This window comes from Nipponia nippon, unplaced genomic scaffold, assembly GCF_047370975.1.
Source record: "Nipponia nippon isolate SJK-2023a ecotype South Korea unplaced genomic scaffold, ASM4737097v1 scaffold_11, whole genome shotgun sequence".
NCBI lineage: Eukaryota > Metazoa > Chordata > Aves > Pelecaniformes > Threskiornithidae > Nipponia > Nipponia nippon.
Window position 1 is genome coordinate 29,392,382 of NW_028262302.1, and position 13,245 is coordinate 29,405,626.

The window sequence follows — 13,245 nt, forward strand, 5'->3', positions numbered from 1 at the left end:
TTACTTCCTACCATTCAGAACCACATGTTGCAACTGTAAATATAAAGTCTTGTATCCCAACCACTATTCTGAACTTCACTTTCCCAGAAGGTAAACATCAGGGTGTGAGAGATGCGTACGTGAGAAATTGACTGTTCTTACACATTTCCTCTTTCTTCAGCAGGGGGCGGGGGCCAGGGGGAGAAGCACAAGCTAAAATCCCAGTTATATTTACTACTTGCTAGCATTTCATTAAGTGAAATGGGGAAGAAAAAGCCAGCAGGTTTGATGTATAGATCTGCTAAGCTGTAGCAAGCACAGAATGCTAGCATCTCATCATTTATTTAAACCTGGTCTATCAGCAGGCTTGCTTTTGCTCCACTCTCAAAGAACCATCTCCTGCAGAAGTTACGCATACATCAGCCATTTTTGTTGACTTATAAACATTTGCATTTACCATACAGTCATCTGTTTCTTCCCTTTTGGGGACAATATATGCTTCATCATTAATGCTACAGACAGAAAGACAGACTCCTCTTTTTGTAGAGTGGGATGAAAAGAAGCATCCTGGATTCAACGCCTCTAGCATACAGGTTAGGCCAAAAATGTTTTGGCTTTTTTTCTATTACAAAAAGAATTTGCTATAAAAAAAAACTGCCAAGGAAATAATATTACTGACAATAAAATGTTTTAATTAAACACTAACCAGCACTCGTCCTCCAAAGATGTAACCTTTATTTCCCAGCACAGCACATGTATGAGCTGCTCGAGGCTGAGGTGGATCTCCACCCTGAAAGAACCAAAATAAGATCCTTCAGAACATCATCAAAGCGCCAGCCAATGATAGCGGCAAGTCAGTACCACAGAGATTGCAAAAGTAAAGCCAACATGCGTCAATATGCTGACAGAACTGCAACTTTAAAAGGAAATAATTTGTAGTCATATCCAAGACTCCACAGACATTAGAGCATATACATATTTGCCAAGGGCAGCTTTAACTGAGTTCCCTCAGTAGCTAATGTTTAATATATTCCCTCTTGATCTGATTTATCATTGCTTTACTTAAGTGAAATCCAATTAATCTTTAATTCCTAAGCATAAAATTACAGTAGCACATCAGTTATTGTTGATGTGTCCTGTGCAGCTTTATTTTTCCAAAGTGCGAACCATCAGGAACTGGTACAAAAATCTCTGGAAATCAGATCTTAAAATTTGATGTTACATCCAATAGCCACGTGCCAAAAAGTATTCCCTGTGTAAATCAGAAATAAAGATAGTAAAAGTGGCTTTTACTTTTCAAAGGTAATTTCATTTTTTGCATTTTAGAACATCCTATAAAGACCATAAAACAGTGTCAGACACTCATTGCAATATAGTTCTACTGAGTTCTTACTTAAACTCACCAGGATTTTATGAACCATTATAGTATACTATCATATTAATATCAATAAATAGAAATGTGTGCATTACTATTTTACTGGTAAAGTAAGCACACATGCTCCATTGGAAGACTATTAAAATAACATATTTGCCGAAGAACACCTGATCTGTTTATTCTAACAATATAGCATGACTGGGAGATGCTTGTTCAATTACCATCTCTCCCCTTGCCTTTTTTAAGCCTGTAAAAGCTGAATAATGAATCAAGAGAGACTAGATTTCAAGACTACTGTTATTCTTTCAGCCCGATACGCCATCCTTCACACTGACCTATCAGCTTGATGAAAGGGGGAGGCAGGGGAAAGGAAGAAACCCCCAGGCAGACCTTAATCTCTCATGTGGTCAACTCTCAGTTATCGGGGAGAGGTTACCCATGTTGCAGATTAATTATACGCAGATACAGTCAACCAAATGGCTTCAGATCAAAACAGTTCAGATAAATGAAGTTTGTTAACCTCAGTTTGGCACCATTAAAACCATTTATGTGTTTCTACCAGGCACTCCCCAGAGACCTCTGCTTTGTTCCAGAAGGCCTTCGCTAGGTGTGACACATGAAGAACACAGAGCTGGCCAGGGTTAACGGCTGTGCTCCAGCCATGGAACTGTTCTGTATCCAAAGCCCGGGCAGGGCCTGCAAGGATACCCGAAGTCGCTACAGTCGCCGTAATCCATTCTGCAGGACCCAGCCTTGCTTTGTCAGGAGCCACCAAAACACCTCCACACCCCGTTCCTCAGCACCACTCTGGTATTCCTACTAAATGGTTTTCTGGAGTATTCCAGTGCCTTGTCTTTCCAGTAAGAGAGCGCTGACAGTAATTTTATATTCCCAACAGTTGTTTTAAGCTTGAATACAAAGCTTTATCTCAAAACTATCCCCTAGATACAGAATACTGTATCATCTTCTAATGTATCCAGATTTCTAATACCTCTCTGAAGCTTACAATATTTTTTGCATCAGAACCGCATTATAGAAAAAACACCAGTCTAATAACATCCTGTGGGAAAAAAAAAATTCATATCAGTTCTGAATTTTCCACATTTCAGATGCACTGAGTGTCCTCCTGTTTAATGTTACAAGCCTGAGCGATATTAAGCATATTCAAATTACTTTTGCCAACATCAATTTCTAGAGCACAATAACTATTCAAAATGCAGTAAAATCACAACTGTGTCAAAAGACGAGACTAAAAAACACTCACTCTAATTGCTGGTTGAGACCAAGTTTGTGTGGTTGTATCAAAAACATGAACATCGTTATGCCATCCCCAGAATATCTGTCCTTCCTAAAAAAAATAAATTAAATTAAAAATAAGTTTATTCTGTTTTAAAGTCTTTGTGCTTATTAAAGGACACAAACCCAGAAGTGAACAGAAAATAAACTAAATACAGAATTTTATTAAAAGAAACGTCTGCTAATATTTTTAATAACGATGCAGCAGCTCAGGTCTAATTGAAGGTCAACAGCATTCGGGAACGTTAGGGCTGATGACACTTTTGAAAATGGGCTTTGGGCTCCAACACCAGTCACTGCAGTAGACGAATTCTACCTTCTAATTCCGAGCGTAACATACTGAGAAATAAATATATCGTACAAAGCAATACATTTCTGTAAGTCAATATTTAACATTTGATATAAGGATCTATACTCCCTTGAATGTGCATCTATTTCTTATTAAATCCTGTCACTAAATACTCTCATCAGTCTCCTTCTTTCTATTAGCTGTAAGAAATCATTATAGGAAACTAGCTAATCCAGACATCTTAAAGTAATAGCATTTACTCTGGATACCAAATTAAAAGAAATTAACCGAAAGTATTTGTCAGTTCGACTTGTGAAGCTATAAATTCCCTACCGTTACTTCAAGGAAATAAATTCTAAAAAGTTCTGGGAGTTTTATATTTAAAATATGTCTTCAGATTTAAAGTACTGTCTTTGTTCCTGCTTTGACAGCATTTTGTTTCATTGCGCTCAAAGCCTAGCACTGGGCACGTGGAATACACTGAACACCCACCGCTCCCAACATGCAATATCTGAGATTTCAAATCTAAGTAGAAGATTCTAATTTGCATTTCTGCTGATGCTACAAATAAATCAGATTTTCATACTTACTGAGGATAGTATAAAAGATCACATTTTGACAATCAGAAAGGACAGATCACTCTAAATTATGAAAAATCTCTTACCCAAAATGCATCATGGACATCAAAACAATCACTCAGTTCATTATGCTTCCTACAGCCATAGCCACCAAAATATATTAGCCTAAAAGAATAACAATAAAAAAATAAGTTCACTTAGCTGTTTTGTAAATAACATTCAAATAAATAAGCTGTAATAATTAATTTCAAATTTTGGTTTACCTACTGTGCTATTAATAATATAGACAAATTAAAATATTTTAAATATTGCACCTAATTACACAGAAAACCTTACTGAGATGAAGGTAATATTGTTACTCGACACTCCTCGACAACCCTGACAGAAATCCACAGAAGCAAGGAAGGAGGTTCGAGATACCTCAAAGTCCCTATTCTCTATTCCTCCATCCACAAGCTTATCACAGTCACATTTTCAGACGCGAGTCTCAAAATGACACGTAACACACAAGACAGTGAACTGCCTATGCTTCTGCTAGAACTCCTGCCCTTTTCTACTGAAATTCCTATGCTCCTGCTATATTTGTTAGCCTTCTGTATACGTCTTTTCACAACAAGTGTTCCCAAGGCTCAGCCCACAGACTGCCTGTGACCCACAAAGCCCTTCTCTAGCTTATAAAGAGATTCTTTCAACTAAGCACTACTGAACATATTGCATTGCAAGTATTGTTACACACCTCCCAGCCTAAAATTCCACCCATGAAATGGCCATCCATAAGTAATGGTTCCTAAAGTTTTGTTTAACTTCAACATTTGAGGATATTTGGTATAGTTGTTAGTGATCTTGGGAGAAGGCAATTTAGGAAATGATGGGATGGTGAAGGTCATTCCAGACTGACATTCCTAGGGAAACAGAGTTACGGAAAGCATTGTGCAATACACCACGACATCCTGATCTGCAAATTCACATCTTGTGAAACTTTAAGGTATACTTCTGAAAAGGTGCATAGCTTGTCCCCAAATACTTTTCGTAAATGAAAAGGTTACACTCTGCCACCTCAAGTAGGTAATTTTCTCAGTATGCGGATTACATGATACTCTGAATAGATTAATTTAGTTTTGAATAATCTTGTATTAACAGCTACGGAGAAGTTGTTCAAATATACGTAATTTCGTATGTCTTGCAGTTAAATTAGAATTACAAAACCAAGACACAGTGCCGAGAGGCATTATACAGTTTATGCAAAACCTCTCTAGCTGTGGACTCCAGAAACAGATACATCGTTTACATTTGATAGTGTTCACTGTATATCACATTCTTTCTTGTTTACAATAACTTTTATAACAAATCACTGACATGTCACTTTCTTGTGACCGCACATGCCACAATATCCAGACACTTTCCATAATAAACACAGAATGTGAAGCATTTATTTTTAGCTAAGTATTTTTTCTAAATACACTCAGTAACTTTCACAACACAAATATCTAGGCTGACTTTGTTCTTAGAAAATAAAGATACTCACTGAAATGCCTCTGCAACTGTCAGCATTTGTATGCTATTAAAGTCCTTGAAAATATACTAAATATATTTTATTGCAGGTAATAATTTAATGCTTACATAATGTAACAAAAAAAACCCAGTGTAATTTGTATACTGACTTTTAACATGTGTTAAAGTTAAAACCATAAGTAATAGATGCATAATGATTTTTATCTAAAGTCTTGAAGCATTCCAGAAACTTTCACTAAATTTCCCAACCCTCTCCTAAAGTGGGTTTATACTTACCGTTAATTCAGCTCACATGTGAGAAAACTCTGGCAGAAAGTTGTTAGGAGGGTTACACAAAATCCCATAGCAAGTCAAGCTAAGAATTAGAGTTTCATGAATCCCAAACCCGTGTTCTCTTCACTTTATAGTACTTCCTCTCTGCAATTAACACATATTAAATATTCTTAATGTGTTACCTGTCCTTATACACCCAGCAGGAAAGCTTGTCACGTGGTGTAGGAGGTTGACCTTTAAAATTTGTAATTTTTTTCCACCTATAGGTTCCATTTTTTGTTCGCAAATTAACATAATACAGCTTAAAAGAAAAAAATTACAACATTTTCAGTATAAATGATGTCGAAGAATCCAGCACAAATCACCAGCAAAAAGAACAGCCCACCACCCCCAGAATACACTACTTCCTTTGAAAAAAAAAAAAAAAAAAAAAAAAAAAGGAATTGACAGTGAAGTTTACAGGATGTAGCAACCTATAGGAAGAATCTGATACACAACAAGAACATAACAAGCGAGAGAATTAGCAGCACGTTTCCTTGCCTTCTCTCAGCCAGACCAGAACGCTAATATCCTGCTCCTTCCAGAGTCAGCTGAAGCCTTGCAAAATCTTCTGCGAGACAAAGAGCTCTCGGTTCCATTCTACTGGCAGAAGTGTCAGTAGTTCTGCCTAACCTAACCAGGTAACTGCACCAATACCAACAAGGCTTGGGAACCGAGCACTAAACTGAGATCCGATTACAGGCCCCATTTCCGTTATTTTCTAGTCAGGACTGAACCCTGACTTCATCTACGCTAAATGATACAACAGCTCATTTCCTCTACTTTGCTACTCCAGCCTTCAGTTACAATGAAAACTGGTAGCTATAATTTAACTTTAATTATTAGCTGATTATGTAAGAAAGGTAATCACTATCAAAGAGCAAAAATAAAAGAGATCAGTTTCAATTATGGCTGCCAACATATTTAAAAAAAAAAAGCAATTGGGAAAGCACTGGCAGTTTTCAGAAATAAATACAGAAGGTTTCATGTAATGGGTCTCAATCTGAAGCTATGATTCAGTGAAAAATCCCAGAAAAATATACGGAGTTGAACATTAAAACAAAAACTAAAGTTTTTTGCCAGTTTAAAAGTAAACTTTTTCTACAAAAATAGAGCTTTCCCTTAAATTTCTTCATTCAAATGCAAAGTACACCAGACAAAACAGTAAGGTCAGCATTATTATGCATTCAAATACAACACGCTATGAAAGAAAAGAATACAATACCCGATTACTGTATCCTTTATCATCAAATCCACCAAAAATGTACAGCTTCCCATTAATGCTGGCCCCACAGCTTCCTGACATGGAGGTAGGTAACTCTCCTTCCATTAGGTGCATTGTCCTGCAATTTAGCACAGACATTAAGTCTTATAACGCTGCTTTCAAACCTGCTAAAATTAACAAACCCAACACAGACGTATTAATAATTTTTAGACTTAAACCTAAAAATACAGTTGCAATGTTTTGGCCATAGCTAGCACTAGAAACTACAGCTGATATATGAAGTCAGGCTCCTGTGGTGTAAGAGGACTTTCACGTGAATACTGTGCATGTGTTTATGAAGCATCTCAGTTTTTCTGAAGGTGAAGCCCCTATTAAGAGCGCATTAGTAGAGCTGAAGCATTAATTATTCAAAACCTGGAAATACTCTTAACTCCAAAAATTCCTGAAATGAGAACATGGTATTGCTGATACTTAACAAATGGAAAACTAAGGCAGAAGTAGAAATAAAGGTCAGAAGTACTCACTAATTTTGGTACCCACTCTAAAACTGCATTTTGCACTGCATTTAGCATAATAAAAAAATCTTCAATAATGCCAATTTTAGCAATGAGTTCTCTGTTCAGCAGCAGCAGCAGTTCCTAGCCTTTTCCTTGCTATTCTCACTTACAAACCAGTAACTTCCTGTGATGCAAATCCTAACATCACACAGTCTCAAGCACTACACAACCACCTGACAAAACGCTTTCTGCTGAACTCACAAGGCTGAGCATTAGGCCAAGACTGCGCTGAGAATCCTCACTCTGCATTGAAAACAGCTTTCCTAGGATCTCAAATTTCTGCAGAAGACAGGGCCCTGCATTTCCCTGTCACACGTACGTGCACAGAGGACATGTCATTTGTTTAGGATTTCCACCTTGTCGCCACACCTTCAGTCTCTGGAGATTTAGCAGCCAAATCCCAGCCTCTCCGCGCTGGCACTCCAACTCCTTGCCCCAGGTTTGCTGCCGACATCTCATTTGCTGTCACCCCACAGTTTCTGGTTGAAGCTTCCTTCCCCTGCCGTTCCCGTTCATTTTTCTCAGCTCTCAACCTGATTCTGTGCCTTCCAACCGGGTCCTTAGCCCAGTCTCCCCCCTCAGTCACGGTCTCCCACCTTCAAAGCCCGATTCCACTTTTTCTTCTCTCTGCTAGGTCTAATATCACTACACTTGTTGACCCAGTCAATTCCATTCATTCCCTTCTTCGATACACCTGCATCTATATCAGACGCCTTCATCTTCTATCACTGATGGCTATGCACGAGAAAAGGATTCTTACAGCTTTGAGTTCTGATGCTTGACCAACCTAAAAGAACTGGAAGCAGCCATTAAAGCAAAAAGCTTTTTATGTGCTAGATCACCAGATGTGAATGATGTGGGTGTAACCTGTCCCTATGGAAAACAGCGCTTGCTAACAGCTGCTGAGGGCCCTGCTTCCAAATAGCTTTGCTCTGGCAGCAGCACTGCCACCAGCCAGCCCACGTTTCCCTTCTCTGCTCTTGCCCTCTCATTCCTGCTTGTTCCCATGTCCTGCGGCGCACTCAGCTGTACGCGTACCACTGCCTGTGCTGTAAACTGAATGAGATCAAGAACGGATCCAGGTTAAAAATAACCCTGAAAAAATAAAAGTTATATTTAACCCAGCTCACTTTCCTGATCCAATTTCCCGTGTGACCATATAAACAGCTGTACCAGTACAACTGATACGGGGACATCGGGGGTGAAAAACGAGTATGAGGCTGCTTTACGCAGCCCTTTCACCAAAAGAAACAGACAGCGAACCACAGTCTCAGTGAGGGTGCAATCTTAAAAAAAAGACTTGCTAGAACTTCACAGCTAACCATACGCAAACTGTTGTTTTCAAAGTCAGTGACTTGACCGCACAGATGTGGAATTTCATATATACTACAAGACGCCTTCCTGATCTAGCCCTCCTCCCCTTTTCCCTCCATTTCAAATTGTTGCCTTGAACATGGATATGCAATGAATCTCCTGAATATGAGTATGCGTATGCAAGAAATACATAAACATGTGGGAGACTAGAAAGACAGCTGGCAGAAAACATATAAGCACAAATGGATGCTACCTTACAAGACCAAATGCAATTATTGTAATAGAAACCACTGGAAAACTTAAAAAATAGGCATTGTTATCTCTCCCCACATACGATATGTGAACACAATGAATATAAAATGTAAAGATTAAATTGCTAGGGATGTGCAAGATCTGGATAGTTGTAAGTTATTTATGCAAATAACACTTGTAACACAAGTAATAACAAAAAGTATATAATTGTAAATAGATCAAGAACCCAAATATCCAGTGTTTAAATATTCCTTTTAACATAAAAATTAATGTATGGAGAGCTAAGCCAAAATAAACGCACAAATAAAATGCACCTGTTTTAGCAACAGAGCCTTAAGCCAGCCATTTCAAACATCCTCTTGATAAAAACAATGATACTTAAGGAATTAATGTGTTTCCTACAGCAATTTGCAAGTACATATGTCTGTTCTTCAGTCTTCACATTAAACATCTGCTACTTAAACTCCAGGGAATATGACCAATAACTCATGTAACTGAAGTAAGTCTTTTCACTGCAGCTAATTATAATCTATGCAAAGATCAACTTTATATATTAATTAAATATAAATTATGCAACTCACCATAACCCGCTATCCATTTCATAGATCCAGAGCTCATCATTAGGCAGATAAACTTCATTTTCTTCAATTGACTAAAACCGAAAAAAAATTGCAAATTTTAAATCAATTATGCATTATATACCATATGTTTTAAAATGAAATACCATATCATGTTACTTAGCAACACGGAATGATCTTAAGGAGATAACCTACCAAAGCATAAGTCATTCCCCAACTTCATTACTCTGATCATTACAGTTTTAAACTGGCAGCTCAATAATGCTAATATTTTACATTTTATACTAGAACTTCAAAAAAGATGTTTTTCATTTTTCGAAGCTATTAAAAATACTGTGCTAGGCATTTCCTGGTGTCATTGAGCTTTGTTGATTGTAGCACAACAGTACTATAACATGACCATGGATTTTAAAAAACAAAACAAAACAAAAAAAAACAAAACCAAAAACCAAACCCACAAGAATCTTGAGAGAGACTGTCAAAGATGCTTCCCTCCTCTATTAAAATGCTGTTACTAAAGGAAGTATTTTCCATCAGTCACTGATGCGATCACTCCGAGCAAATTTTGCTGTACTGTTAGCCTTCATACCTCCAAATACAGACCATCAAAGACAAGCATCAAAGTATTAATGCTGTTCTTTGGGGCTTTTTGCATCTTTAAGGAAAAGAGGGTTCTCCTTTACCTGAAGGATTTTTTCCTCGTTCCACAACCCCTTTTTATCTTTTCCAGAAACCGAGACCTTGCCAGGCTGCGCAGTTAGGTAAAGAACCCAACAACTAAATCAAAAGTCAGAAAAAAGTATTCATTTTAAAAATAAGGAACTTAATTCCTCAGGCCCACTCATTAAAGGTACAGATTGACCAACTTAACGTTTTACCACGAAAGATGCGTAACAACATAAACCAGACCAGATTTGAAGCTGCTGAATTAAAACTCAGCATCTTTTGTTTTGGGAGATACTTGTAATTAGGAGGCAATTCTTTGCATAATGCAAAAGTGTAGAGAAAAGTGTAACTGAAAAGCACAAAAAGAAGAGTTACTTGCAGCAACTGAAGGAAGCAACTTGAAAGAACAAAATGTCAAATATAAAAGAGCTTAACCTATGCCATAGCACAAAGGAGAAAATTAATTCCTCTGTGGAAAACAGATCTATGAAGACTCCCGAAGAGAGGCCATGTCAGAAAGAAAAAATAATTTGGGGAATAACGATGAGGAAGAATAACAAACAGGAGAAGGAAGCCCAAAAGAATACAATTGCAGCACTCAGGCTGAGTAAGAATTGTACCATTAATTATTGTCTTAGCATTAGAAAGAAATGAAAGACTGTGAGAGAGTAAGCAACCAGAGTCAGTAAATATTAAAAAAAAAGTAGATCAAAATTAAATGAATGCGAGGAAGTCAAATACAAAACTGAAATTTAATTATTAACAATTCAGTTACTGATATTGATTACTTGCTTTTAAATGACACTTTATTATTACCTTTTCAATTTGAAAGGTGCCAAACAGGCATCACGCACTATGTCTGGTACAATTTATCCTGCCAGGTACCTTTCATAAGGCAGGCTCTGCTGTTACCCACAGCTTGCAGCTTTCACAAAGTGCACAAATTTACCCAATTTAATCTAGACACGTCAGGGGTCAGAGGCTGAGCGTCTGCTACAGAACCAGCTCTGCGCAAACACGCTGATGCCAAAAATAATTCAGCTGGGCAGTAGTCCACCATCAACATGCAAAATGTAAAAACGGAAAGTGATTTACCTGTGTAAAGCGCTGCTTAAAGAGTAACAATGATTTTCACGATACTCTCCACAAATAAATATATAAAACTACTAAAAACGTTTGCAAAGCTTATCTGCTAAACTTAGCACACATTGTCCATGTTGACTGTGCCATGAACCCAGGATCCTTTATTAGAAAACCTTTGAAAATATTGCGCTAGCCAGTCCAACCTTAGTTTCTAAAGACCAAAGCATAGAGAACTACTGAGAATTACCAGTGATTTAGGTGTTGCATAGTTATACAGAGTATTATGGAGTTTAAGGCCAGAAAAGGACACTAAATCTTCCTGTACATCATAGATGACTCACATTATTTAAATATATATTTATTCTAAAGGTGGTTAACTTCTTGACTCTACAAAATATGCGTTCAAATCCCTACGTGACTTGCAGTGACAAGAAACACTACCTACCAAAGACCCCCAAAGGGAAGAAAAGCTGTGGGAATGGTTTACAGGCTCAGAGCGTTCCTCAGTTTCATTACAGTTTGGTATTGGGCAAGCCTGGCCATGCAGTAGGTTAGAGAAGGCATGCCAGGGTAACCCAGAGAGTGAAACCCTGCTGCCTTGCTTCCTACCGCAGCTGCGGGGCTGTATTTCAGTACGCAGTAGCTGTCTGTATTTTCAGTATTTCAGTAGTCACCAGCAGCACAACCCTTTCCAGGTCAAATGAATTGAGCTCAGGAGCAGAGCAACTCCTCAAATCCCACGAGCTGCCTAGCTCTACCCCACCTTTAAGTCAAAGGTTTTTAGTTATTAAAAAAAACAAAACAAAACAAAAACATTTCAATTTCCAGAAAATAAACCATAATGTGCTTCAGAAGAGACAACTGGCCTCTAGTACCCGAGAGCCCTAGAAATGGCCTTCCCCCTGCTATTGCATGCGCTCGTAACATACAATGTATTTTCAAATTTAAATCCAGGAATTCCCAACTAGAATTCTTTGCGTAAGTACAGAAGGACAAGCTTTGCACGTTTGAAAGTTTACCTTAGCCCATGAAAAATATAGATAGAAGAATACAGAATATGTTAATAGAAACATGTTTTCAACCCGATCAAGACCAGGAATAACACCCAGCAGAGCTACTTTCACATTTTAAGGCCAACATGCACGAACACTGTGGATAAAATGAACTGGCTATATATAACATAGCATCATTCATAGTTTTCTTTTCGACTGAATTCATCCAGATCTAAGAGTCACAAGGATTTACTTATGCCAGAACTGGTACTGATCTTTTGATGGAAAAAAAGCAGATGTGGTTTTAGTCTGCCACCAGCTTGGTTTTGAAGTGACAGACCTGCTTTCTGAGGGAGTAAACGCACTGTATGTAACACACAACTACTAACAAGTAAAAAATGCAGGGACTCAGAAACAACAATTACACACTGGAAAAAAATGAGCCACAAATTATAGCCGTCACCCCACAGAGGAAGGGAGACTAGAGACGCACTCCCAGAGCACGCGGGAACCACACGTTTGTAGGACAGGGGAAGCAAACCGGCTTCACCAGCCCTTCCCAAACGCGTGCTCCGCGATGGAGGCAGCTGAAAACGAAGCAGCAGGCAGCCATGGGCGCCGGGCAGAGGCACCGATACTTAGAGAAGGGACAAACGGACGAGAGGAGAGCAGCATACAGAGGAGCCCCCTCGCCGCCCACACCCTTCTCCTCAGAGGAGCCGCCGCCGCCGCCATTTAAAACGCCCGCCCCTGCGGGGCGCGCTGCCCCGGCAGCCAATCAGCGCCCGCGCTGAGGTAAACAGCGCTCGGCTCCCGGCTCGCCGAGGGGCTGCACCGGCTGAGGGGGCGGCGGGGGGCGAGGCGGGGCAGGGCAGCGTAGGGCGGCGGGGGAGCCCCCTCCGCTCCGCTCCGCTCCGCTCCGCTTCCCCGCCCGGGGCTCCTCAGCCCGGCTCCTCTCAGCCCGGCTCCCCCCAGCCCGGCTCCCCCCGTGCGGCGGCGCAGCGCCCCGTCGTGCGGCTTTTCGCGCCCCCCACCCCGGCTTCCCTCCCTCCCTGCTCGTCCTCGCCCCCAGCGCCCTCCGGCCGCCTCCTCCCGCCTTACCACGTATCCCCCCCACACATAGAGAAAGTTCCCGTCCACCACGGCGCAGTGGCCGCTCCGCTCCTCGGCCACGCAGAACTGCTCCGCGGAGTCTGCCGCCATCTTAGGAGGAGGAGGAGGAGGAGGAAGCAGCTCG

At 39.8% G+C, this 13,245-nt stretch overlaps 1 protein-coding gene across 2 annotated transcripts in view; it reads right to left on the bottom strand.

Moving 5' to 3' along the window:
* KLHDC1 (kelch domain containing 1) overlaps positions 1–13,243 on the bottom strand; it is a 30,579-nt gene extending 17,336 nt beyond the window's left edge. For both annotated transcript variants that reach the window (XM_087746921.1, XM_087746920.1), the window contains exons 1-7: positions 13,110–13,243; positions 9,271–9,341; positions 6,567–6,684; positions 5,485–5,603; positions 3,604–3,682; positions 2,619–2,702; positions 686–769 (exon numbers count right to left, since the gene is read on the bottom strand). In XM_087746921.1, coding sequence (XP_087603047.1) covers positions 686–769; positions 2,619–2,702; positions 3,604–3,682; positions 5,485–5,603; positions 6,567–6,684; positions 9,271–9,341; positions 13,110–13,211 — 657 coding nt within the window. In that variant the 5' untranslated portion in view covers positions 13,212–13,243. The remainder of the gene's footprint in view (positions 1–685; positions 770–2,618; positions 2,703–3,603; positions 3,683–5,484; positions 5,604–6,566; positions 6,685–9,270; positions 9,342–13,109) is intronic.
* Positions 13,244–13,245: the final 2 nt, after the last annotated feature.